Raw genomic sequence first — 27848 nt, 5'->3', positions numbered from 1 at the left:
TGCTGCTTTTCTATTGGCCGAGCCCCTGTGCGCTGCAGCAAATGGCTTGTGAATTTCTGTATGGAGAGTCAAGTGTTACCGGCTAAGCAACCAATGAAAGCGCGAGATCTGTACACGCAGGAGGAGGCACGTGCGGGACCGCACGTGTCTGGGAGGGGGTAGGGGCGGGACCCACGGAGAGTGAGGCGGAGGTGGGTAGACTAGACTGAAGAGTCTGACTGAGAAGCCGCCGGAGACAGAGCCTGACCTGAGCTGATCGATACAGGTAAGGAGAACCGGGGGACAAATAGACATTGGGGAGGACTGCACCCAGAGAGAGTGGGTTTGGAAGAGTACACCCAGATTTTAGTTTTAGGAGGGATTGCATCACCTGGCCGGGCGTGAATCGGAGGTACCAGAGCGGAGATCTTGATCCTGAGAGATTGGAAAAGGGGCAGCCAGGCCAGTAAGGGTAGGGGCGGTTCCCGTAGGAATACTAGGTAGGTTCCGGTGTAGAGGTTTGCCACTAGCTGGTGGTATGATCTGGGCAACAGCCGAGGGAAACTGGGCAAATGGGAAGGTGTCAATTCAGGTATTTACTCTGAACCAAAGGAAAGAACATCAGACGCTTTTTTCATGCCAAGAGCTTCTCTGCAGAAGCTAGAGAGTCAGTACCAGGTGTGCGTGTGTGTGTGTGTGTGTGTGTGTGTGTGTGTGTGTGTGTGTGTGTTTTATGGGTAGAGGTGGGTGCAATATACCCTGTCTCCCAGTCCATTGTCAAATCCTAACACTTTGATTTCAACCTCCCCTCGCTTTGCTCTTCAGTTGCAGGTTTGGATCTTTGGGTACTACAGGAGCTGCTCTCCAGCCCCTTCTGGACCTATGGATTCCCCATCTAGCGTTTCTTCTTATTCCTCCTCCTCTCTCTCTCCTTTTTCCACCTCCCCAGTGAACAGTGACTTTGGCTTCCCCTCCGATAGTGAGAGGGAGGACAAGGGAGCCCTGGGGCCCCGGCCAGACACTTTTGGGCAGAGGGGAGGTTCCCAGCCCAGTCCGGGACCTATCCGATTCAGGCATCGAACCAAGATTTTCAGTAGCCAACATACGGCATCTCACCTGGAACAGCAAGGCTTGGCTTCTCCTATGTCAGGATCTGGGGTCAAAAGATCAAGACCTGGTGAATTGGAGACCAGTCAGAATACCCAAAGTTGTACCACAGAGGGAGACCTTCTCTTTGCTCAGAAGGTAAGACAAAGCAGTAAAAGGAGACACTTGGCTGCAGTGCTTAAACACCTAATTGGGTGATCAAAACCTAAGAATCATTACTCCTGGTGTAGGCAATTCTTGTTGTTGTCAGAACCTTTGTGCTGTTTCTCTACAGTGTAAAGAGCTCCAAGGATTCATTCGCCCTCTTACGGACCTACTGAATGGGCTGAAGATGGGCCGCTATGAAAGAGGTAATTATTTGATTAATTGTATTTTTCCGGGCTCCTACCCAAGGGCCTCTACCCTTGTCTCTGTATGTCTGTTTTTGCCAGTTTTCCATCTTTGTAGATATATTTCTGTCTTTTTCAAATCTCTTTATTCCTTTCCCCTCTCTCTCCCTCTCTCTGTCTCTCGAACTAAGGGTTTGAAGTCAAGGCCTTATACTTACTAAGCTAGCACCTTATCACTTGAGCGCACCTTCAGCCTGCATGAAGTAGATGGGGGTAGGGGGAGATGATTTTAAGTCTTGAGAGCTAGGATTTTTCTTTTTGTTGCCTCAGTATCTTCTTTAGGTGAATCAGTTTCAGTACTCTCTGTCCTTCCTTAACTGACCATTTTGGATTGCAAACCTTACCCCCCCCCCCTTTTTTTTTTTCTCTTCCTCACCCAGGATTGAGCAGTTTCCAGCAGAGTGTGGCAATGGACAGGATCCAGCGTATTGTGGGTGTTTTGCAGAAGCCTCAGATGGGGTAAGTCTCCCTAGTTCTTTACTCAGTACCTCATTAAAAGGAAAGCTGTAAAATCTTGGTTTTGTTTCTTTTCTTTTCTTCCACACTGAATGACTTTCTTAAAATGTTCTTTTCATAGGGAGCGTTATCTAGGAACCCTGCTACAGGTAGAAGGGATGTTAAAGACTTGGTTTCCTCATATAGCTGTCCAGAAGTCATCACTGAGAAGCAGCAGGCACCAGAAGACTAAGGTAACAATTTGAAAACTAGAGGCAGTGGTAAAAGAATAATCCAGTACTGGGATAGCATACAGAAAGGTGCTTCTCCCTCCATTTTCTCTGGATGTTTTTCACAAGTTTGTTTGAGGAAAGGAAGGACATGCCCACGTTTCCTGAATTGTCTTGATTTCTAGATTTGTTTTTGTTTTGTCTGCATGTTTGTTATTGTTGTTGTTGTTCTGTTTGGATGCCTGGGCACACATCCACAAAGTTTAATACTATCCTTCGTGTAGCTTATCTGCTTTCTGCCTAGAGAAGGCTTTTTATCTGTCCAAATGATTCCTGAAGGAAGATGCCTCAGCTTTTTTTCTGTTGCCCCTAAAACTTTTCCTCTGTCCATCTTTTCACTCCTGTTCAAGTATCTCTACTGGGTTTCAAGGAATGGTCATAAGAGATACATCACTAGGAGTGAGGGAGAGGATATCCATGAGACATGTACAGGGAGGAGCATCAGATAGATTCTTTTTTTTTGGTCCGGTCGTGGGGCCTGAACTCTGGGCCTGGGTGCTGTCCCTCAGCTCTTCAGCTCAAGGCTAGTGCTCTACCACTTGAGCCACAGTGCCACTTCCAGCTTTTTTCTTTTTTTGCTTATGTGGTGCTGAGGAATCGTACCCAGGGCCTCAGGCATGCAAGGCAAGCGCTCTACCACTGAGCCACCTTCCTAGCCCTGGATAGATTCTTATACCTGATTTTTAGGTGACCTGTTTTCTGTGCCTTCAAATAATAGGGTATTGACATAGAATTAAGTAAATGGGGAAAGGAGGGAGCTTCTGGAACATAATAACCTATCCTTTGGTCAACCATACTTATTAAGGCTGTGAATGTAACTGGTTAAATAATAAGCAGCAATGGGCTGGGAAGGTAACTCAGTGGTAGAGTGCTTGCCTTGCATGCATGAGGCCGTGGGTTCGATTCCTCAGTACCACATAAGCAGAAAACCTGGAAGTGGAGCTGTGGCTCAAGCAGTAGAGCACTAGCCTGTAGCTGAAGAGCTGAGGGACAATGCCCAGGCCCAGAGTTCAGGCATCATGACTGGCAAAAAAAAAAAAAAAGCAGCAAGATCTTGCCTATGTGTTAGTTTATACTTGTGTTAGTTTATACTTGATACTAAAGGCTGGTAGAACACTTATATGAGACCCTGGGTTCATTCCCAGCATGGCAAGAAAAAAAATTAAAACCAGTATTTAAGAGGCCAAGGCAGTAGGATCACATTTTGAGGTTAGCCTGAACTGCATAGCAAGTTCCAAGCCAGTTTGAAGTACATAGTGAGGCCCTAGCTTAAAAAAAAATAGAAAGTAAGAACTTAAATTATAGCCAGGCATCATGGTGGTATACTCCTGTAGTCCATGCGCTCAGGAGGCTGAGGCAGGAGATTCTCAAATTTAAGGCTAGCTTGGGCTACATAATAAGACCCTGTCTCAAAAACAACTAATTTGTTTTAACTTTTCTTTGGTCTTTTCTTTTTTGGTACTGGGGATCAAGCCCAGGACATTATATTTGCTGGGCAAGCACTTTGCCACTGAGCTATATCCCAGCCAGAAAACTAAGAATTTAAAATACAGAAATTGAGAAATGATTATTTCAATTCAAAATAGACTTCTCTGGGTAGGGTTGTTGCTCATTGTGAGAATATGTACCCAGTATATATAAGACTCTTGAGATTGATTCCTTAGCACCATTAATTTTTAAAAACTACAAAAAAGGATTTTAAGGAAATTCAAAATTAATTACCTCATAAACAGAACCTATAGAGTTTTCTTTTCTTTTTTTCTGCTTCTTCTTTTCCCCCTCGCCCCCCCTCCCCCCCTCCCAGTCCTGGGGCTTGACCTCTGGGCCTGGATTCTGTCCCTGAGCTTTTGTGCTCAAGGCTAGGACTCTACCACTTGAGCCACACCTCCACTTCTGAATTTTCTGGGTAGTTAGTGGAGATAAGAGTCTCACAGACTTAGCCGGGTGCCAGTGGCTCATGCCTCTAATCCTAGCTACTCAGGAGGCTGAGATCTAAGGATTGCGGTTCAAAGCCAGCCCCGACAGGAAAGTCCAAGAGACTCTTATCTCCAATAAATGACCAGAAAACCAGAAGTGCTCCTGTGGCTCAAATGGTAGAGCACTCCCCTTGAGCTGAAGAGCGCAGGGACGTACCCAGCCCAGGGTCCAAGCCCCATGACAAAAAAAAAAAAAATCTCATGGACTTCCTTGCCCTGGCTGGCTTTGAACTATGATTCTCAGATCTCAGCGTCCTTAATAACCAGGATAACAAGCAGAACCCATCAGCACCCAGCAGGGTTTTATTTCTTAATATTCAGTGCCTAATATGGTACATGGCACATAGTAGGCCCTCAACTGCTTGTTGAATACGTGATATTACTAGACTAAAAGTTTTTACTTAATTATACTCTGGTAAGAACATATCTGTTACACAAAACAAGGTATATTTGCATTGCAAACTGAATTCCCAAGGAAAGCAAGGGTTTGAGAAGTTAGGTGGAGCCAATATGAAAGTTTTTAAATAAGTTTTTATTTTCATTTTCCCCCCTGATCTAGCATTTTCCCAGCCATCACAGAGATTCAGCTGCTTCTTCTCCTGTACCTCCCGTGGAGAAGATGGGTCAGACACAGCTAGGACATTTCATTTTGAAACCAAAGCAGCCTTGGCAGGTTACGGAATGGCCAGCTATGAACCTCACCTGGATTCACACCACTCCAATTTGTAATCCCCCTCTTAGTTCCCCAGGTACCATCTCCTTTAGCCATGGTCCCTTAGACAGTGGAACCAGCATTGGTGTCATCCTTTTCCTCCCACATGGAATGCAGCCATTCACCTACTCGGCTCCAACCACTCCAGTTCCATCTACTACAGTGCCTCCTGTTGTTCCTGGTGATCTTAAGAAACTATCTGGAGAGGGGCCTCGTTGTCACAGCTTGCCAGTAACTCTGTCATCAGATTGGAACTTCACCCTCTCACCTCCTGGTCCACCCACCATAGCCAGGGAGATGGCTATGGGACACCTAGAGGACCAGATGAGAAGCTCTCTGCCAATTGCTCCCAAGGCTCATCTCCTCAACCCCTAACCCAGGCTATATACCTGTCCCATGTGATTATGTAAATATGTATTTTTTACTTTTAATGTATTTGTGTTGAGGGAAGAGAAATTCTTTCTGATTAAAGAGCTGTATTTTTTTTTTTACTCAACCACTTTGTGATTGGAAACTTTTTGTCTCAAATATCCATCTTTATTTCTCTGAGCTGCAGAAAAGATGGAGTGGGAGCTGGGAAGGTGGCTCAGTGGTAGAGGGCTTGCCTTGCATGCATGAGGCCCTGGGTTCGATTCCTCAGCACCACATAAGCAAAAAGAAAAAAAAAAGCCGGAAGTGGAGCTGTGGCTGAAGTGGTAGAGTGCTAGCCTTGAGCTGAAGAGCTGAGGGACAGCGCCCAGGCCCAGATTTCAGGCCCCACGACTGGACCCCCCAAAAAAAAAGAAAAAGAAAAAAGAAAAGAAAAGATGGGGTGGGAATGTTTGTGAACATGAGTTCCACCAAGTTATCAAGTTTTGATGGAACACTATGGGTCCTATGGGAGAAGTAAAGAGACTCTTGCTGTTTTTCTAGTGAAGACCTTTGGGATGGTTACAAGATTGAATTGAATTGTTGGTTTTTTTGTTTGTTTATTTTCAGATTCAGGCTAGTACCTTTCCTTTTTTCTCTTCTCTTTTCTTTTCTTTTTTTTTTTTGTCAGTTGTGAGGCTTAAATTCTGGGCCTGGGCGCTGTCCCAGTGCTCTTCAGCTCAAGGCTAGCACTTTACCACTTGAGCCACAGCACCACTTCTGGTTTTCTGGTGGTCTATTGGAGATAAGAGTTTCACAGACTTTCCTGCCCAGACTGGCTTTGAACTGCAATCCCCAAATCTCAGCCTCCTGAGTAGCTAGGATTACAGGCATGAGCCACCAGTGCCCGGCTTAGCACCTTTCCTTTTGTGTCTTTCCCATGTAATCTAGCTGGCCCAGACTAACAGGTTCTTCTGCTCAGATATAGCTCTTTGCTTTGATGAGTGCTGTTGATGTTTATGGGTAAATGAGTGTGTAACCTGCTGCTGCTAGAGGAAGGGCACAAAAGCTGAAACAGCCGGTTTTGAAGAGGGTAGTGGGGTACCCTAACTAGAATTGTCAGTTGGGTGGATGGGGATCCTTTCAGACAATGGATCACATCCTTATTCAAAGGTGCATCAGCTAGATGGACACTAGACTAAGGAAAGCAGCCCAGCATTCTGAGGATGCAAAAATGAAGTCCATGAATGTATCTGTTTCTACCCTTCTCTGTGTATTACTCTCTTTTTTTATTTGTCCTAGTTTCTACCAAAACCATTTCCTCTCCCATCCTAAGCCTTTGCAGTGTTATCAGACTATTCTGTCATCTTAGTCATTGCTTACTGGCTCCTTAGTGTATTTCTCACAGCTCGTCAGACATCTTTCTCCCAGTTCTCAGGTCCTCTGTTGTCAGTGAATAATTGCCTCCTTGTACTTCAGAAAATATGACCTCCTTTCTGAAGAAAACTTTTTATTTGTGCTTTTTTTGTATTGGGGCTTGAATTTAGAGCATCATCTCTTACTTAGCTTTTTCTCACAGGCCTGGTGTTCTACCACTTGAGCAATAACTCCAGTCTAGCACTTTGCTGGGTATTTTAGAGTGAATTTTTCTTTCTGGGCTGGCTTTGAATGGTGATCCTCCAGGTCTCAGGCTCCTAAGTGAGCCACTGACACTGGGCCTCTCTCTACTTGTGCTTTTGATTGTTGTTCACTTGTGAAACTTGTACCATCTATCCCCATTTTATCTTGCATTTTATCTTCTATTTTTTCTCTATAATAATTCCTTTACAAGTGCAATCAGGGGCTGGGAATATGGCTTAGTAATAGAATGCTTGCCTAGCATACATGAAGCCCTAGATTTGATTCCTCAGTACCATATAAGCAGAAAAGGCCGGAAGTGGTGCTGTGGCTCAAGTGGTAGAGTGCTAACCTTGAGCAAAAGAAAGCTCAGGGACAGTGCCCAGGCCCGGAATCCAAGCCCCAGGTCTGGGGGAGGGAGGGAACAGGTGTCACCTTCTGGACAACATCTCCTGAACCTGATTATCTTTTCTCTTTGCTCCATAATTTTTTTTTAACGCTCAGTAATGGGGATCAAACCCTATGTCTCATGTATGCTAGTCCAATGCTCTTCCACCTAGTGACATCCCAGCCTGCCCCGCCCTATCATTCCTGACAGAGTAGTCTTTCTGGTTCCTTTCTACCACTTGGCCCTTAACCTCATTGCAGCCTAACTTCCATTGCTTTCACTTGGTTACACTTTCCAAAGTCACTAGTAGCCCTCAGAATCAGTATTGCAATGTAGCTTTCTCCCCAATCAACACCTAACTCAGCTGTCCTTTACAAAGTCTATGAACTTCATGTTTTCTGTATCATTTGACACTTGATGCTGCTGACTGAAACTGTCCTCCCTTGGATCCCATGACAGCACTCTATCCTAATTCTCCTCTTACCTAACTGGCAACCATTTCTAGGCCTCTTAATAGTCTCACGCTGCCTACTCCAGAGTGTAGGTGTTCCCCCAGGCACAGGCCTTGGTCTTTCTCTATGATTGTATTCTTCCACATAAAGGTTTCATTTTCTACTGTGGCTTTAATTACACCTTCAACTTAGATGACTGCTAAACTTTCATCTCCTGTCTCACCTTTCACCTGAGAGGATACTGAATGGGTACATCTCTGCTGGGAATATTTATTTATATATCGCTGACACAAGCTGACACAAAACTTACTGAGCCAGGTGCTGGTGTCTCATGCCTGTAATCCTAGATACTCAGGAGGCTGAGATCTGAGGATTGCAGTTCAAAGCCAGCCCAGGCAGGAAAGTCTGTGAGGCTCTTATCTCTAATTAACCACTTAAAAAGCAGAAATGAAGCTGTAGCTCAAAGTGGTAGAGTGCTATCCTTGAGCACAAAAGTTAGGGACAGCACCTAGGCCCTGATTTCAAGCCCCACAACTGACAAAAAACATGTCAGTGAAAAGCAAGATACACTTTTTTGTATCTAAAACTCAGATCAACTCTTATTGGTAAGTGAGTAAACTTACATGATGTGTATAACATGTGGCCCACAACTCTTAGTTTCCAGTCTTGAGCTTTTTCCAGGGATAGCCAATACAATTTTCCTTTCTACTTGTCTTCTATTTTCACAGTCTCTCTCTCTTCTTTTTTTTTTTTTTGTCGGTCATGGGTCTTTAATTCTGGGCCTGGGTGCGGTCCCTGAGCAATTCAGCTCAAGGGGAGTACTCTACCACTTGAACCATAGGACCACTTCTGGTTTTCAGGTGGTTAATTGAAGATAAGTCTCATGGACTTTCCCGACTTTCCTGCCACGATCTTCAGATCTCAACCTCCTGAGTAGGTAGAATTACAGGTGCAAGCCACCAGTGCCCGGCTGGAGTGTTTCTTTTTTAAAAAAAAAAAATTAGTTTTTTATTGTGAAAATACTGTACAGAGGGGTTACAATCACATGAGCAAGGTAATGAGTACATTTCTTATCAAGCATTGTTGCTTCCTTCTTTGTTTTTCCCCTATGGAGTGTTTCTTAATATCCATCTCTTCCTATATATTCTGTGTGTGTAAGTTTAGACTATTGTTTTTTTTTTTTTTTTTTTGTCGGTCGTGGGGCCTGCTCGGGCTGGCTTTGAACCATAATCCTCAGATCTCACCCTACTGAGTAGCTAGGATTACAGGTGTGGGCCACCAGCACCCAGCTTATGTGTTTTATGTATACAATACTATTTGATATAGTAAAAAGCCAAAGACTAAGTCTGTACAGTATGTTTAACAGAAACAATAGGAGGGGAGGGACCTGAATTAGTCACTGAATGAAGGGTAGGGTTAGATAACAGAAGAAAATGCTGTGCATTTAAACAATGTGAACCAATTTTTTTTCTTTTTTCTTTTTTCTTTTTGCCAGTCATGGTGCCTGAACTCTGGGCCTGGGCGCTGTCCCTCAGCTTTTCAGCTCAAGGCTAGCGCTCTACCACTTGAGCCACAGCGCCACTTCCAGCTTTTTTCTTTTTGCTTATGTGGTGCTGAGGAATCGAACCCAGGGCTTTGAGCATGCAAGGCGAGTGCTCTACCACTGAGCCACCTTCCCAGCCCTCTGTGAGACTCTTATCTCCAAATATCTCCAATAAACCACTAGAAAACCAGAAATGGCACTGTGGCTCATGTGGTAGAGTGCTCACCTTGAGCTGAAGAACGCAGGGACAGCACCCAAGCCTAGAGCTCAAGCCCCACGACCGACAAAAAAAAAAAAAAAAGAAACCTGGCAAAGATCAGATAGTATATATTTTAGACTTTGACTGTCTATCTTTGTTTCTACTACACAATTCTGCTATTGTAGTCCAAAATATCCATATTTAATAAACTGAGCATGACCTTGTTCCAGTATTTTTATTTACAAAAGCAGGGGGAAAAGAAAACAGGGATGGACCTGCAGGTAGTAGTTTTCAGACCCCAGTTTAAGTGCTTATTCAAGGTCATATAACTGATGACTATCAGAATTGGGTCCACTTCCTGCTTCTAATCCAGTGCCTTTCCACCACATTAAGTTGCTGTCCATACAATTTCTTTTGCATTTATTACATGCTACCCTGTCTTACTATTTATATTTTATGTCTACATACTGTCTTCTAGTGGTGTAAGAGGCGGCAGATTAGTGCCAACAGTACCTGGCACAGAATAGGCATTCAAATTTCTTGATAAGCATAATGATGTCTCACAGCTAGCTCTATTTTTGGCTCTTTGGATCTGGCTTACAATGAGGCAACCTTAATTTTTTTGTGTGTGTTCCTGTTACCATAACTTGATGAGGATGCACCTGTGTTTTCTAGAGGAGGTACATTTCCTTGTAGCTATGAGATCTGAACTTACCTGGAGGATAATGGTAAATAGATGTGTATAGGTCACATACCAATAAATAAAGTTTGTCTAAACAGTGTGGAAGAATTTTTGTTGTTGTTGTTAAAGATATGTCTATCAGTTCTTACTAGAAGGCAAATGGCCAAGCTGACATAAAAATCCTGCAGCTATTTCCCATGACTTTTAGTGATTTCACCCTATTTAGTGAAATGGCTAGGAGAATGATGTCATAGAAAATTCGTTCATTTCAAATGCTTAGTTTTTAGGCAGATGAGGGAGGTGGGCCTGTTTTTCACTTGTGGGGGTTTGGGGGGGAAGGCAGACCAGTGACCTTCACTAAGAGAAAACAGGAAGTGTGCTGCGGAAGCCTGGCACGTTTCATTGTCCTTCCAGAAAAAGAAATTCAATCTCGATGGGGATTTAGGAGCTAATGGGATTTAGGGGTTATGGAACCAGACTAAGCTCCCAGGCGCGGGGACTGCCACTCCAAAGGAAAATGGAGAACTTGAATGAACGAGCACGTTGCTTGTTCAGGGGACCAGCCGCCGACCCGAACCCGGCCAGAGCGTTGCCATGGTTACTACGCAGTTTGTGGCTGGTTGGGGTTTTGTGGTAGCGCGGCGCAGGGGATTCCGTAGTTTCCGCTTCCGGTTGCGAGCCCGCTCGGGTCGGCTGCGTCCGCGGAGGCCTCAGGGTGCTGCTGTCAGGCAGGGCCGGTGCTCGGGCTGGGAAGGCCAGGCCGGCGCTGCGAGTGGGTGGGTAAGTTTGCGTGCTGTTGTCCCTCCACGCAAGACCGACAGATCCCTTTTCCGTCTCGCAGCCCAAAGCTTCCTGGGGCGGTGAACGGTGTCTGGGGACACCCTGCTGCTCCAGCCTCCGGCCGGCCGCTCGAGTAGCGGTGACACCTGCCACCGCCTCGCTTCTTCCATAAGTAGGGTTTGTGCTAACAGAACGAGAGAACCTCTCTCTCTCTCTCTCTGTCATGAGGCTTGAACTCTGGGCCTGGGCGCTGTCCCTCTGGGCCTGGGCGCTGTCCCTCAGCTCTTCAGTTCAAGGCTAGCACTCTACCACTTGAGCCACAGCGCCACTTACCGTTTTCTGGTGGTTTAGTGGAGATAAGACTTTCACAGCAACCGGGCGCTGGTGGCTCACGCCTGTAATCCTAGCTACTCAGGAGGCTGAGATCTGAGGATCACAGTTCAAAGCCAGCCCGGGCAAGAAAGTCCGTGAGACTCCTATCTCCAATAAACCACCAGAAAACCGGAAGTGGTGCTGTAGCTCAAGTGGTAGAGCGCTAGCCTTGAGCTGAAGAGCTGGGGGACAGCGCCCAGGCCCAGAGTTCAAGCCCCACGACCGACAAAAAAAAAAAAAAAAAAGGAGTTTCACAGCCTTTCCTGCCCAGGCTGGCTTTGAACCATAATCCTCAGATCTCAGCCTCCTGAGTAGCTAGGATTACAGGCGTGAGCCACCGGCGCTCTGTCTCTCTCTGTCTCTCTCTCTCTCCCTCTCTCTCCTTTTCTTTCCTTTTTTTTTTCGTGGCAGTACTGGGGCTTGCGTTCAAGGCCACGATCTTGCTAGGCCGGTGCTCCAGCATTGAGCCAGGTCTCCAGTCCCAAGGGAATCAGGAGATGCTTTGTGTGAACTTTCTAAAAGATGACAAAGCATACGTTTCATTTCCAGATGTCCAGTAAAATGAACAGTAGTTTGTGTTTCCTTACCCGGTCTCAGTGCTTTGTTCTCTATGTCATCACGTAGGTCTTGCAGCGTGAAGACTTAAATCCAAGGTGATGGCAAAACATCTGAAATTCATTGCCAGGACTGTGATGGTACAGGAAGGAAACGTGGAAGCTGCATACAGGACGCTTAACAGGTAACCAACTGGTAAAGAATCGGAAGCATGGGCTGGGAAGGTGGCTCAGTGGTAGAGTGCTTGCCTTGCATGCATGAGGCCCTAGGTTCGATTCCTCAGCACCACATAAGCAGAAAAAGCCAGAACTGGTGCTATGGCTCAAGTGGTAGGGTGCTAGCCTTGAGCTGAAGAGCTGAGGGACAGCACCCAGGCCTAGAGTTCAGGCCCCACGACCAAAAAAAAAAAAAAAGAATCATGCCCAGATCCAGCTCTCAGATTTATCTTGGTTTATTTCCTTCTTTCCCTGTAATAGATTGGTTTCAAACCACTGTTAAGTCTCTTGAATCTTGTCAGCCCCTTAGTTTCTTTTTCTTTTTCTTTTTCTTGTGTTGGTCTTAGAGCTTGAACTAAGGACCTGGGAACTGTCCCTGAGCTTCCTTTGGCTAAAGACTAGTGCTCTACCACTTGAGCCAGAGCCCCACTTCAGGCTTTTAAGAAGTTTATTGGAGATAAGAGTCTTACAGACTTCCTGCCTGAGCTGGCTTTGAATCCTGATCCTCAGATCTCAGCCTCCTGAGCAGCTAGGATTACAGGTGTGAGCCATCGGTGCTCAACTAATAATGTCATTTTTTAGATTAAAAACTACAGGCTTACACCTGTAATCCTAGCTGCTCAGGAGGCTGAGATATAGTTTGAAGCCAGCCTCGGTAAGAAACACTGTGAGACTTTTATCTCCCAATAAACTACCAAAAAGCCAGAAGTGGAACTCTGAGTCAAGTGGTAGCGTACTAGCATTGAATGAAAAAACTCAGGGACAATACCCAAGCCCTGAGTTCAAGCCCCAGGACCTACACAAAGAAAATAATTTTTTCCCCCAAAACGTAGCTTTATAACACTTATGCAGGGAGCATTCATCATCCTTTTAATGAAAACCTTGACTTTTATTCAAGACTTACAATATAGCCCAGTAGTGTAATCAAGATGTAAAGTCCTGGGCTGGGAAGGTGGCTCAGTGGTAGAGCACTTGCCTTACATGCATGAGGCCCTGGGTTCGATTCCTCAGCACCACATAAGCAAAAAGAAAAAAGCCGGAAGTGGTGCTGTGGCTCAAGTGGTAGAGCGCTAGCCTTGAGCTGAAGAGCTGAGGGACAGCGCCTAGGCCCAGAGTTCGGGCCCCACAACCGGACCCAAAAAAAAAAATGTAAAGACCTAGAGAAACAGAAATATAGTATATGGTAAGTGGTTGAGGAAGGGTTTGCTGTGGAACAAAAGCTGATGGAAAAAGATGAATTCTGATTGGGATTTTGGAGAAACAAGCAGATGGGAAGTAATTACAGATTACAGGGTACCTCACTGCATAAGTGAAAATACATAAATGGAAGCAAACTGGCTAATGTGGAGCTACAGTATGGAAAGGTTTTTGAATGCCAGGCTGTGAGGTATAGGGATAGCCCTAATTATGTCTTACCGCTCTTAATTTCTCAAGCTCCATATTCCTTAGCCTTCTTCCCTTACCAAGAATAAGGATTCTGGCCAGGCGCTGGTGGCTCACATCTGTAATCCTCGCTAATCAGGAGGATGAGATCTGAGGATCTTGGTTCAAAGCCAGCCTGGGCAGGAAAGACCATGAGACTCTTATCTCCAATAAACCACTCAGAAAACCAGAAGTGGTACTGTGGCTCAAGTGGTAGAGCGCTAGCCTTGAGCTGAAGAGCTCAGGGACAGCGCCCAGGCCCAGAGTTCAAGCCCATGACCGACAAAAAAAAAAAGAATAAGGATTCTGATGCTTGGTTTTGGGCATGCCTCTTTAGTCAGTCATTGTCTCACTTTAGTGTGGAGCAGGAATTGAAGACACAAACTGTTGAGTTATCAAAGAATTGTATGTAGGAAGGAGATTTTAAGGGATTATATGAGGGGCTAGGAAAGTGGCTCAGTGGTAGAGTGCTTGCCTGGCATACATGAGGCCCTGGGTTTAATTCCTCAGCACCATATAAGCAGGAAAAAGCCAGAAGTGGCACTGTGGCTCAAGTGGTAGAGAGCTCAAGGACAGCGCCCAGGCCCAGAATTTAGGCCCCATGACTGACCTACCCCCCCCCAAAAAAAAAAAAAAAGATTATGTGAGCTGGCCCTCAGGTCTTCAATGATGTTGTATCTATTTCACAAAAAAGGAAAGCCTACTAATTAAACTGTTTTGTGGGTCACACAAATTGAGTGATGTGGAGGAACACAAAGCACACCTTTTTTGGGGGAGGGGTTGTAGTTTGCTGCATATTGAACCCAGGTCTTTACAAGTGCTGTATCACTAAACTACATCTCCAGCCTTTCAAAATACATCTTGTTTTATTTTGTTTTAAGACAGTCTTTTTTTTTTTTTTTCAAATTTTTTATTGTGATTAAGTGGTTACATAATTTCCCAAATTTCACAGTATTGTGGGGTAGTGATGCTCAGTTAAAGTCACAAACACATTCTAACTTTCCTGAAGCAAATTGTCTATCGCGGTCTATAACAATTATGAGTTCTATGAGCTTTGTGATACAGTTATTTCTTCCACATTGGGTGGTATGTACATTTCTTCTGTTTTGCATAGCATCAGCTCTGTTTCCTCTTTCCCATTTGTTCCCTCCCTCCCATCGCTGCCATTGAGTTGCTTAGTTCATTTTGGTCAATGTCCAGTGCAGCTGATGGGTCCCACTGTTATATGTTTTTCCCTGATTCCCTCTAGTTCTGTGAAGACAGAGTCTTCTTAGTTGCCCAGGTTGGCCTAGTAATCCTAACTCCATCTCCATGCATGCTGGGATTATAGTGTATACCAACAAGTCTAGCAAGCACACATCTTGCTTTCTTGCTCTCCCTGCCCCCCCCCCCATCCCCTTCTGGTTCTGGGGTTTGAACTCAGGACCTGGGCACTGTCCCTGAATTTCTTTTTTTTTGGGGGGGGGAGTCCGGTCGTGGGGCCTGAACTCTGGGCCTGGGCGCTGTCCCTCAGCTCTTTAGCTCAAGGCTAGCGCTCTACCACTTGAGCTACAGTGCCACTTCCATGTTGTATGGATTGTTAATTGGAGAGACTGAGATTTTAGCTATTTTTCTTGACTATCAGATTGTGCCTAAGATAGCTTAAGACAAAAACAATGATAAAATAATTAATAAACTTTATTCTGACATGCAAATCAGTTTACTATTAATATCAGAATTAATTTTCTTTTTTTCTTTTAAAGTCTGCTGTAAGGTTTTGTGCATTTTTCAGCTCTGGAACCATCAGTGACATATTGTAAAGCAGGCAGACATCTGAAGGAAGTTAAAAGTCCAGAAAAATATTGTCGTTCAGTTGCTTTGTAGTTCAGAGGCAATAGGGCTCCAGTATCAGACAAACGATTCAGAATTCTGTGAAGACATGGGAAAATTCAGACACACCAGGCAGATCCCAGTTTGTGCAAGGAAGTGATCCTCACCCAGGAAAACCAGGTTGTTGGAGTTCTCAGCATTACATTCCTCTACAGAGTCCTCTGAGCAGGGGCTAGGCGTTTTCACTCCTATGTGAACTGTACACTCAGATCCTGGAGGTCAACAGAGCCCAAGCTATAGCTTTTGCCTTCTCGTCCTGTTCTCTTCTGGGTCCTTTCTTCAGGTAACATTTATGTAGTTGGCCAGGTTGTAAAATTCTACCTGCTCAATCCACTTCTGGGTTTGCCTGGAATAAATTTTCATTCTTTTTTTTTTCTGAGACTGGGACTGAAACTCATTATCTGCTGTTTTTGCTCATTGACTGGCACTGTACCACCTGAGCCTCATCTCCAACCCCTGAATTTTCTTACAGATTATGAATCTTTGCAGGCAAGTCCTCACTTGTTTAGCCTATTGCTGACCTCCTTTAAAATACTAGTATTTATAACTGGGCACAGGTGGATCATGCCTGTAATCCTAGCTACTCAGGAGGCTGAGAACTCTGAGGATCATGGTTCAAAGCCAACCTAACCAGGAAAGTCTGTGAAACTCTTCCACTTAAACTACCAAAAAGCCAGAAGTGGAACTGTGGCTCAAGTGGTAGAGCAAAAAAGTGGTCTTGAGCAAAAAAGCTTAGGGATAGTACCCTGCCCCTGAGTTCAAGCTCCAGGAACCACAAATAAATAACAGCGTTCATTCCTTCTTTATGCATTTTGCATAATGGGATGAATCCACATTTCTGCTTTCAAGAATTAAAGAACCAAAGAAGTAAAGCATTTCTAATATCCTGTCTGAAGGAGTATATTGTCCCTTCATTGTTGCCATTTCTAAAGTAAGTGTAAGGCCAACTCTCCCTCCTGAGTGGCTTCTTTTTTTTTTTTTTGTGGGGGGGGAGGGGGTCCAGTCGTAGGGCCTGAACTCTGGGCCTGGGCACTGTCCCTCAGCTCTTCAGCTCAAGGCTAGCGCTCTGCCACTTGAGCCACAGCGCCACTTCCGGCTTTTTTTTTTTCTTTTTGCTTATGTGGTGCTGAGGAATCGAACCCAGGGCCTCAGGCATGCAAGGCAAGCGCTCTACCACTGAGCCACCTTCCCAGCCCCTTCTTTTTTTTTTTGAGTCCGGTCATGGGGCCTGAACTCTGGACCTCGGTGCTATCCCTCAGCTCTTCAGCTCAAGCCTAGCACTCTACCACTTGAGCCATGGCACCACTTCCAGCTTTTTTTTTCTTTTTGCTTATGTGGTGCTGAGGAATCGAACCCAGGGCCTCATGCATGCAAGGCAAGCACTCTGCCACTGAGCCACCTTCCCAGCCCCTGAGTGGCTTCTTTTACTTGAGATTGTTCTGATTAATGTAGAGTCAGACCTATAACTCTGCCAGTTCTAAGTTTCCTATTTAGCCACTATCTTTTTTGCTCAATTAATACTAAGTTCTTGCTTTTCTGGTGTATTTTTTTTCCTTTATTATTTTTCATTTTTATCTAAAACCCTGATCCTTAGGTGCAAGTAGGTACTGGGTTAGGGACAGATAAATTAATGGCAAAAATTAGAAGCATATGTGAGTAACTTCTGCCACCTTGTACTATCTCAAACCTTCTTCTGAAGAATCTTTTCAAATCTACTTGTACTCTCCTCCCTCCTTTTTTTTCAGTACTAGGGCTTAAACTCATGCTTGTTCTGTTTTCTTGCTTACAGCTTGCACTCTTACCACTTGAACCATGCCTCCAGCCTGGCATTTTGCTGGTTGGTTTGAAGGTGGAATCTCACTGACTTTTTGCCCAGGCTGGCCTCAAATCTTGGTCCACCAGGTCTTAGCTTCCTGAGTAGCTAGGATTACAGGTGTAAGCCACAGGGCACCCAACCATGGCTCCTTTTTTTTTTTAAACAGCTATTTCACACTTCTTTAAATTTTTTCTTTTTATTAATGATTGGCAGTTTACACCTACTTTTATCCTGGGTGGAAGTGTTAATTTTAGTCAGAAGCTGCAGGAGTCTAGTTCATGTGATACCTTGCAGTTTCCAACCTGGCTACCTATTAGAACCACCTGGGCAAACTAGAAAAGAAAAATTGTTTGTTTTATGCTGGTTCTGAGTGTGAACTCAGGGCCTGGGCATTGTTGCTAAATTTTGAGCCACAGCTCAATTTCCAACTTTTTTTGGTGGTTGACTGGAGATAAGAGTATCACACACTTTCCTGCCCAGGTTAGTTTTGAACCACCATCCTCAGATGCTGCTCAGCCTACTGAGTAGCCAGGGTTGCAGGCATGAACCACTGCCACCCAGCTGCTGCTTTTTTTTAACCAGTCTTGGGGCTTGAACTCAGGGCCTGGGCACTGTGCCTGATCTTTTGCTCACTTGAGCAACAGCACCTCTTCTGTTTTTTTCTGTTTATGTGGTACTGAAGAATCCAACCCAGGGCTTTATGCATGCAAAGGAAGTACTCTACCACTAAGCCATATGTTCATTCATTGCCACTGCATTATGGGTCAGTAACCCCACCCTCATAAAATTGGTGCACTGGGAGAGAGTATGAACCTCAGTGATAGAAAGAATAGCTTGTGCCAAGGCCCAGGGCTTCATCCCTAGCACCACAAAAAAGAAGTGGACAGATGGAAATGGTGGGTTGTCCAGACGGATGTTTGAAATGTATCTAATGCTTGGTACCCTTTTCAGTACCCTAGTTAAGAAGTATAAAGTACGTTTTCTCACTTTAGGGATAAAATACCAGGGACCAGGGGAGTTGTAGGTTCTGGGGGAGAAAGGTTACATTAAGAAAAGAAGCTGGGGGGGTGGGAATGTGGCTTAGTGGTAGAGTGCTTGCCTAGCATGCATGAAGCCCTGGGTTCATTTCCTCAGTACCACATACACAGAAAAAGTACTCTTTTCCTGGCTTACGTAACTGTAACTCCTCATTTGTAACAACAAAAAATTAATTTTTTTTTAAATGAAAAAGAGGGGCTGGGAAGGTGGCTCAGTGGTAGAGTGCTTGCCTTGCATGCATGAGGCCCTCGGTTCAATTCCTCAGCACCACATAAGCAGAAAGAGCCGGAAGTGGTGCTGGGGCTCAAGTGGTAGAGTGCTAGTCTACAGCTGAAGAGCTGAGGGACAGCGCCCAGGCCTAGAGTTCAGGCCCCATGACCGACAAAAAAAAAAAAGGAAAAGAGGCTGAGCATTGATAGCTGTTCAAGAAGATAAGATCTGAGAATTGAGGATCAGAGCCAGCTTGAACAAGGATCTTATTTCCAATTAACCAGCAAAAAAAAAAAAAGACTAGAGGCTTGGCTCAAGTGGTATAACACCAGCCTTGAACAAAAAAGCTACATGTGCACAAAATCCTGAGTTCAAACCCCATACCCAATGAGAGGAAGAAGATTAGAATGGAAATGGAGAAGGTGAGGTGAAAGAACTTTTATGAGATAGAAGAGAGATGATTAGAAAAATAAACTTAGGGGCTGGGAAGGTGGCTCCATGGTAGAGTGACTGCCTTGCATGCATGAGGCACTGGGTTCGATTTCTCAGCACTACATAAGCAGAAAAAGCCAGAAGAAAGAAAGACAAAAAGAAAGAGAAAGAGAAAAAAAGAATGAAAGAAACTTAGAAATTCAGGTTCAGAGACTCAAAGCCTGAGGTTTAATCTCTTAGGCTTCCTTTATGAATTTGGAAAACTGGAACTTTGTTCCTGGGATTGCCTTGGAAACAAGTGCAAGAGTATATTGGATAAAAAAAAAATAATAATAAGGGGCTGGGAAGGTGGCTCAGTGGTAGAGTGCTTGCCTTGCATGCATGAGGCCCTGGGTTCGATTCCTCAGCACCACGTAAGAAAAAAGCCGGAAGTGGCGCTGTGGTAGAGCATTAGCCTTAAGCTGAAGAGCTGAGGGACAGTGCCCAAGCCCAGAGTTCAGGCCCCACGACCGGACCCAAAAAACAAAAATAATAATAATAATAAAAAATAAAAACTAGCTTACAGTGAGTGTTAATCTTTAGGAAGGATACTTTTTTTTTTGTCCGTCATGGGGGCTGAACTCTGGGCCCGGGCGCTGTCCCTCAGCTCTTCAGCTCAAGGCAAGCGCTCTACCACTTGAGACACAGCGCCACTTCCAGTTTTCTGGTGGTTTATTAGAGATAAAGAGTCTCAGGGACGCCGGGCGCTGGTGGCTCACGCCTGTAATCCTAGCTACTCAGGAGGCTGAGATCTGAGGATCGCGGTTCAAAGCCAGCCCGGGCAGGAGAGACCGTGAGACTCCTATCTCCAATAAACCACCAGAAAACCGGAAGTGGCGCTGTAGCTCAAGTGGTAGAGCGCTCGCCTTGAGCTGAAGAGCTGAGGGACAGCGCCCAGGCCCAGAGTTCAAGCCCCACGACCGACAAAAAAAAAAAAAAAAAAGAGTCTCAGGGACTTTCCTGCTGAGGCTGGCTTTGAACTGTGAAGCTCAGATCTCAGCCTCTTGAGTAGCTAGGATTACAGGCGTGAGCCACCAGTGCCCTGCTGATAAAAATATTTTTAAGAGAAGAGAAGAAGAAAGCTGCAATGTGTTCCTTTTTTAAATCCTGGAGTGTTGGGTAAATTGTACTTTAAATTGTATTTTAGCCTCAATGGGAAACAGTGAACAAACGATGCTCCTAGAATACTCTTCTAGGCAAAGACTTATAATATGCACATGTGAGTGACCAATTCTTTTGTTTTTTGGTCGGTCGTGGGGCTTGAACTCGGCTTGGGCGCTGTCCCTCAGCTCTTCAGCTCAAGGCGAGCGCTCTACCACTTGAGCTACAGCGCCACTTCCGGTTTTCTGGTGGTTTATTGGAGATAGGAGTCTCAGGGTCTCTCCTGCCCGGGCTGGCTTTGAACCGCGATCCTCAGATCTCAGCCTCCTGAGTAGCTAGGATTACAGGCGTGAGCCACCAGCGCCCGGCACGAGTGACCAATTCTTTAGTGTCTTAGTCTTCTTTCTTCCTGCCTGATAAATAAATAGTATTTTCTGACCAATATACTTTACCACTTTAGTGTCATCTCTGGCCAACTTTCCTATGTGCCCTGCTGGTATCCCAAGCTTCTCTTTACCTCTTTCAGCTTTCTAATAGTAATTTAAAAATAAGTTGCTCGTTCTGTGCCCTAATTACAACAGGTTAGGAGAGTTAGTGAGAAGAGACAGGAGGTTAAACCTTTACCATGTTTGGCGCATAGAGGGAGTCTTATAAAGGAAACAGCCTGTGACTGCCCAGTGAGATGCCACAAAATGCCTGTTATATAACCAGGGGCCCTCATTGGTGCCCTGAGATGAGGAGATAGAGAGTGTGGGTTGTTAGGAAGTCCTGTGTTGATTGGCTGGCACCCAAACAAGGAAAGGCAGGCAAGTACCCTGGAAGCATGCCTGGTTGACCCCCTTTACTCCTGGTGGGCCAGCTTCTGGGCCCATTGAGTCCTTGTGCACACGTTGGTCCTGACGTAGGCTGGCTACAATGACATGTGAGTCTGCCACCCCCGGCTTTCCCCTCAGGCAGCTTGGCAACCTTTTACATAATCAGTTGAATTTCACTAAAACTGGCAGCTGGTTTCTCCTTCATGTTAGGTTGCCAGGCACCAGAACTCCAGGCTGATCTGTTTACACTATGTTCCTGGTCTGCTAGTCCTTGAACTACCTTTGGAAGCAGACGCATTGTTATAAACACCCTCACTGTTTACTTTTTCTCTTCCCCTCACAGGTGGGGATTGAACCCAGGACTTTGTACATACTGCACTAATGCTCTACCACTGAACTGTATAGCCCCCCCCCCCTTCTTGAGTTCTACAAAAACTCTTCTGCATCCATTTTTGAAATGAAGTCAAATGGATAACTTTACTCCAGGGACTCGTTTGAAGTTACTGTATGATTTTTAGGGTGACTAGATGGTCCAGGGAAATAGAATCCCTCATCTGGCATCTTGATATTTATCAGTCTGTATGTTTGGTAGTTAGAACCACCCAGGGACAGTATTTTCCAACCCTGTCATTTTGGTCTTTCCTACCTCTTCCTCTGTCCTTAAGTTCTTTTTATTTTTTTTCTTGCCTTTTTTGTTTCACAGCATAGGAATTTACTTAGTAAAATGACCAACTCTGTTTTAAACACTCTTTCAAAACGAATAAAGTATTGGAGTATTTAAATTCAGTTGCTGTATTTTTAATTTTAGACTTCGCTCTTGTGATTCCTTTCATTCTAATTTTTTTTTTTTTCAGTCATGGCTCTTGAACTCTGGGCCTGGGCAGTGTCCCTCAGCTCAAGGCTAGCGCTCTACCACTTGAGCCACAGTGCCACTTCTGGTTTTCTCAGTGGTTTATTGGAGATAAGAGTCTCACAGACTTTCCTGCCTGAGCTGGCTTTGAACCAGGACCCTCAGATCTTAGCCTGCTGAGTAGCTAGGATTAAAGGCGTGAGCCACTGGCGCCAGGTTTCCTTTCATTCTAATTTTAAATTATCATTCCAATAGGCTCTTCATAGGTGATAAATTTATTTATTTATTATTTTGGTGTCTGTCCTGGGCCTTGAACTCAGGGTCTGGGCACTGTCCTTGATCTTTTTTGCTCAAGACTAGTGCTCTATCACTTGAGCCACAGCTCTGCTTCCAACTTGTTGGTGATTAATTGGAGACAAGAGTTTCACCGGCTTTCCAGCCTGGGCCAGCTGGAGCTTATACTAGTGGTGCTCAAATTTGTCTGCACATTGGAATAAGTTGGAAAAAGGGAGGGAAGGAAGGAAAGAAAAAAGAAAGAAAGAAGGAAGGAAGGAAGGAAAGAAAGAAAAAGAAAGAAAGGGAGAGAAAAGAAAGATAAAAGGAAGGAAAGAGAAACTTGCTATGTCCCTTTTTCTTCCTTTGTACCCTGTGATTTAAGGTCTATGGTGTGATCTAGAAATTTTCAAGATTCCCCAGGTGATTGTAATGTACAGATAAGTCTGGGAATCATAGGCTTATAGTGGTCTGTGTGATCTGATTTATGTTTTAGGACAATAATTGATGTAGAAAAAGAATAGAAATAGGGCAACCTACTTACTCTTCAGATTTCAAATAACTTGTGCATTAGGAAGCCTTCATGATACTATCTCATTCTCAAATTCAAGTTAAATGCCTCAGCTGTGTGCTTTTATAGCAATGTTTCTCTTTATATCTCTCTTACAGTATTATAATTTTTGCAGAATAAATGTGGCAATGAAACATATTGTTTTCTGTAGAGTTAGAGATGATTAGAAATAGTAGACTATAGTTAAAATTGGGGCTACAGAGATAAGGGTATCAGCAGTGTCTGGGTCTCTTGTTCTCAATCATGGCTCTACATTAGTCATCTGGAAAATTTAAAAACAGTACCAGTGCATGGCCTGACTCTAGACAAAGCTAAGAGCTAGGCCATCAGTACCTTCTAAAAACTCTAGATGACTTCATTGTACATCAGAGTTGAAGTCCTCTGGCATGATTTCTAAAGAAATCATGGAACCAGAATGGAGGAGGTTTACAGTTAGAATCAGGAAAGATAACATTAATAGTCAGGTGAAGGGAAAAGGTTTCATGGCCTGAGATACTATATATATATATATATATATATATTTTTTTTTTTTTTTATGTTGTGGGGCTTGAACTCTGGGCCTGGGCACTGTCCCTCAGCTCTTCAGCTCAAGGCTAGCGCTATACCACTTGAGCCACAGCGCCACTTCCCATTTTCTGATCATTTATTGGAGATAAGAGTCTCATGGACTTTCCTGCGCAGGCTGTCTTTGAACTGCGATCCTCAGCTCTCAGCCTCCTGAGTAGCTAAGATTAAAGGTGTGAGCCACCAGCACCCAGCAGATATTGCTGTATTTCTAACGCAACTTGTACTGATTTGCTTCTCCTACTTTTGGGAATTGATAGCAATTCTCTTGTTTCCCATCTCCTAGCCACTAAACAAATACAAATATAACTTCCTAGTATTGTACAAATTATTCTTTAGGTGGGCCTCAGGCATATCTGGTCATTTACAGGAGACTAGTACTACCACTTAAGCCATGCCTTTAGTTGGGGGGTGAGGAAGGGAGAAAGCAGTTGGGGATTTAACCCATGACCTTGTATATGTTGGGCATTCTACAGCTGAACTACAACCTCCAGCTCCAGCTTCTCATTTTTTTATATTAAACAGTAAGAGACTGGGAAAGGAGCTTACCAGACAGTGTTTCCCATGCCTATTCACACTTGTAATTTACCTAAAGCCCAGTTCTTTGCAAGTTCATGACCAATCTGTTGTTACCTTGGACTTTGTAGTACAACAAAAGCAGTGAATGGAGTTTCCCACTGTGCAGAAATAGCTGGTGGTTTTTCTTGTTTTTATTTCCTTCATCCATTTTCCTCCAGTTATAATGACTAGGTCTCCAGCTCCTTATCTCCAGTTGTGTTTGACTTACTTTTTGCATGGAAAGAAGAGATAAGGTAAGCGTGAACTTGTAAACAGTGCCTGGAATAGAGGGCAACCTAGAAGGCACCTTGACTTCCTCAGGAACAAATGATAAGTAGTGAATCTGGACCAAAATAATGACAAATTGTAGATTGGAGTCAATATCTTAGCTTAATTAGAACAAAGAGATGAGTTTGAATTGGGGAAGTTATTAATACAGTGTGAAAAGCTGCATTGCAAGGAATTGGATAGGCAGGAAAGAAGCAGGTTCTAGATCTATTTCATAGACATTGAGGGTAATATTAATAGAACATAGTGCCTGGTGCTGGTGGCTCAGCTGAGTGCTGGTGGCTCATGCCTGGCTACGCAGGAAGCTGAAATCTGAGGATCTTGGTTCAAAGCCAGCCTGGGCAAGGAAAGTCCAAGAGACTTTTATCTCCACTTAACCACAAGAAAACCGGAAGTGGCGCTGTGGCTCAAGTAGTAGAGCACTCACCTTGAGCTGAAGAGCTCAAGGACAGAGCCCAGGCCCAGAGTTTAAGCCCCACAACTGAAAAAATAAAATAAAATAGAGCATAGCTTTTGGCTTAAGGGATTTCAGCTTAATGAGTGACACATTTATTAAATAGCTAGTAGAATAACAATGAAATAATTGCTGAATAAGAGTATAATAAATTATTATTTTTAAGAGGAGAAGGGTAAGCTGGGTGCTGTAGTTCATGCCTGTAATCCTAGCAATTCAGAAGGTTGAGATCTGAGGGTTGCAGTTTGAAGCCAAGCCAAGCAGGGAACTCTATGAGGCTCTTATCTCTAACCACCGGAAGTGGAGTGGTGACTTAGGAGACAGAGCACTAGCCTTGAGCAGAGAAGCTCAGGCACAATGTTCAGGCCGTGAGTTCAAGTTTCCAGACTGGCACCAAAAGAGAGAAAAGAGAGAAGAGCTGAAGGGTGTGACTCAGTGGTCGAGTGCCTGCTTAGTATATGTGAAACCCTGGATTCAATTCCAAGCCCTTCCTTTACCCTACCACAAATGAGAAGAAGAAAAACTTTTGAAGTAACTAGGCTTCCCATCAAAATTGAGAAAAATTCTAGTAGTGGGGAAGGTAGGAGTTGGGGTGGTATTTTAGCCTGAGGCTACCACATTAGTGTTAACCTCATTCAGAGTACCTAGGGGTAGTAGTTTACACCTGTAATCCTAGCTACTCAGAAAGCTGAGATTTGAGGAACATGGTTCAAAGCCAGTCTGGGCAGTAAAGTCCATGAGACTCTTTTTTTTTTTTTTTTTTTAGTCGGTCTTGGGGCTTGAACTCTGGGCTTGGGCGCTGTCCCTCAGCTCTTCAGCTCAAGACGAGTGCTCTACCACTTCAGCCACAGTACCACTTCTGGTTTTCTAGTGGTTTATTGGAGATAAGAGTCTCACCTTGCCCAGGCTGGCTTTGAACTGTGATCCTCAGATCTCAGCCTCCTGAGTAGCTAGGATTACAGGCGTGAGCCACCGATGCCTGGCCCATGAGACTCTTTATGTCCAATAAACTACTCAGAAAAAGCCAGAAGTAGTACTATAGCTCAAGTGGTAGAGCGCTAGTCTTGAGCATAAAGAGGCTCAGAGATAGCACATAGGCCCTGAGTTCAAACCTCAGGACCAGCACAGGGGGAAAAAGATTGATAGATACATGCCTATAAGTCCTGATACTCTGGAAGGTGAAGCAAGAGGATCATAAGTTCAGGTCTAACCTGAGCAACTTAGTGGGACCCTGTCTTAAAATAAATTAAAAGGGGGGCTGGGAAGGTGGCTTGGTGGTAAAGCGCTTGCCTTGCATGCCTGAGGCCCTGCGTTCAATTCCTCAGCACCACATAAGCAAAAAGAAAAAAAAGCCGGAAGTAGCACTGTGGCTCAAGTGGTAGAGCGCTAGCCTTGAGCTGAAGAGCTGAGGGACAGCACCTAGGCCCAGAGTTCAGGCCCCACGACCGGACCCAAAAATAAATAAATAAATAAATAAAATTAAAAGGGGACCAGGTGCCAGTGGCTTATGCTCAGTAATCCTAGCTACTGAGGAGACTGAGATCTGAGGATTGAGGTTTAGCCCAGGTAGGAATGTCTATGAGACTTATCTCCAGTTAACCACCGAAAAGCCAGAAGTAGAGCTGTAGAGCTGTGGCTCAGGTGTGAGAGTGCAGAGATTATAGGCAAGACATGCAACATCACACCTGACTTGGAATCAGCTCTAATGAGTTTTTGGTGGTCGTTCTTTTTTTTTTTAATCGTTCATGGAGGTTGAACTCGTCTTGGGTGCTGTCCCTGCGCTCTTCAGCTCAAGGCACGCACTCTACCATTTGAGCTACAGCACCACTTCCAGTTTTCTAGTGCTTTATTGGAGATGAGTCTCACAGACTTTTCCTGCCAGTGCTGGCTTTGAACCGTGATCCTCAGATCTTAGCCGCCTGAGTAGCTAGAATTACAGGCATGAGCTATCGGCACCCAGCTGGTGGTGGTTCTTGTTGGGTTTTTGTTTTTTTGTCAGTCATGGGGCTTGAACTCAGGACCTGGGTGCTATCCCTGAGTTTTTTTACTCAAGTTAGCACTCTACTACTCTGAGCCACAGCTCCACTTCTGGTTTTCTCATAGCTTATTGGAGATTAGAGTCTCATAGACCTCCCTGCCCAGGCTGGCTTTGAACCACAGTCCTCAGATCTCAGTCTCCTGAGTGGCTAGGATTAAAGGGATGAGCCACCAAAGCCCAACACTTTTTTTTTTTTTTTATTACAAATGACTAGTCCCATTAGATGTTTCTGAAATGCCTCCTTGATTGAATATTACTGCCATAGGAAGTTACTGTTTTTGTGAAACTGTGTCATATCCCTCAGGTTTGTTACAGTAGAGAAAGTTTGAGAATACAGGCTTGGCTGAAACCTCTTCAAGAGCAAGATCCATATAATTGCTTAATTTCTCCACAAATTCTTATAAGACATATAAATACACAGTTAATATTGTATTGGCACCATTGCACACGGTGATTATTTTACAAACACCAATTGTTTTGGACAATTGAGTTTCTGTTTGTGAAGCTGAAATAGTAATGAGTCAAGCTTTTAACTTCATATGGCCTGTCTTTACACAGAATCCTCACAATGGATGGGCTCATAGAGGACATCAAGCGACGACGATATTATGAGAAGCCTTGTCGCCGCCGACAACGGGAAAGCTATGAGACCTGCCGGAGGATTTACAACATGGAAATGGCTCGAAAAATCAACTTCTTGATGCGAAAGAATAGGGCAGATCCATGGCAGGGGTGCTGAGCCTGTGGGTAGGAAGCCTACATCTTCTTGGTGCCTCCATCCCTTTTCTTTCTCCAGCCTCACTTTTTGTTACCTTTCTCTACAATAAACTCAATCATGTGTATGCAAGAAGGCCTGGGTGTATAGAAACAATCCCATTAAGCAACAATGGACCCTCATTTTTATTAAGAAAAATAGTCCAGAAGTAGTCCTCCAGTAGAAAGGGGGTTGCTAAGGGGAGTATGAGGGTGGAAGTTACTGTTCAGTGGATACAGAGCTTGAGTTGATGAAGATAAAAAAGTCTGAAGATAAACCGGAAGTGGCGCTGTAGCTCAAGTGGTAGAGCACTCGACTTGAGCTGAAGGGTTGAGGGACAGCGCTCAGGCCCAGAGTTCAGGCCCATGACACACACAAAAAAAAAAGTCTGAAGATGGACGACAGTGATGGCTACAGAAAAATGTGAATGTATGTAATGACACTTATCTGTACACTTACTTAAATCAGTAAATTTTATGACTATTACAACTTAAAAACATTTTAAGCCTAGAAGACAAGAGGAAAATTTCCAAAATATATGTAGCTATACAACTATATATGTGTGTAAGTGTGTTTATGTTTATTTCTCCTAAAATACCAAACCACTAGACTAGAGTGCCTGGATCCTTGTTCAGAGGAATCTTTAAGATGAATCTAACACTGTTCACTCCTGCTTTTGGTCTTTCCTTTAATTCTCCTAACGGAGACAAAGGGAAA

At 44.3% G+C, this 27848-nt stretch overlaps 2 protein-coding genes across 4 annotated transcripts; both read left to right on the top strand.

Annotated features, from left to right (window-relative positions):
* The first annotated feature begins 180 nt into the window (after positions 1-180).
* Ciart (circadian associated repressor of transcription) lies at positions 181-5384 on the top strand. 2 transcript variants are annotated; one of them, XM_042681875.1, is made up of 6 exons: positions 181-265; positions 805-1224; positions 1361-1436; positions 1856-1934; positions 2053-2164; positions 4748-5384. In XM_042681875.1, the coding sequence occupies exons 2-6, from the start codon at positions 862-864 to the stop codon at positions 5261-5263; spliced, it is 1146 nt and encodes a 381-aa protein (XP_042537809.1). In that variant the 5' UTR covers positions 181-265; positions 805-861; the 3' UTR covers positions 5264-5384. The 2 variants fall into 2 exon arrangements, with proteins under 2 accessions (XP_042537809.1, XP_042537808.1); XM_042681874.1 differs by having other exon boundaries at positions 4736-5384.
* A 5413-nt stretch (positions 5385-10797) lies between these two features.
* Mrps21 (mitochondrial ribosomal protein S21) lies at positions 10798-27224 on the top strand. 2 transcript variants are annotated; one of them, XM_042681835.1, is made up of 3 exons: positions 10798-10893; positions 11894-12008; positions 26936-27224. In XM_042681835.1, exons 2-3 carry the CDS (start codon positions 11926-11928, stop codon positions 27114-27116), a joined length of 264 nt encoding a protein of 87 aa, XP_042537769.1. In that variant the 5' UTR covers positions 10798-10893; positions 11894-11925; the 3' UTR covers positions 27117-27224. The 2 variants fall into 2 exon arrangements, with proteins under 2 accessions (XP_042537769.1, XP_042537768.1); XM_042681834.1 differs by having other exon boundaries at positions 10798-10897.
* The last annotated feature ends 624 nt before the right edge of the window (positions 27225-27848 follow it).

The sequence above is a fragment of the Dipodomys spectabilis genome, unplaced genomic scaffold, assembly GCF_019054845.1.
Source record: "Dipodomys spectabilis isolate Male_0828 unplaced genomic scaffold, ASM1905484v1 ptg000069l, whole genome shotgun sequence".
Lineage (NCBI taxonomy): Eukaryota > Metazoa > Chordata > Mammalia > Rodentia > Heteromyidae > Dipodomys > Dipodomys spectabilis.
The sequence above is the reverse complement of the archived record's forward strand: the minus strand, read 5'-3'. Positions and strand labels throughout refer to the sequence as shown.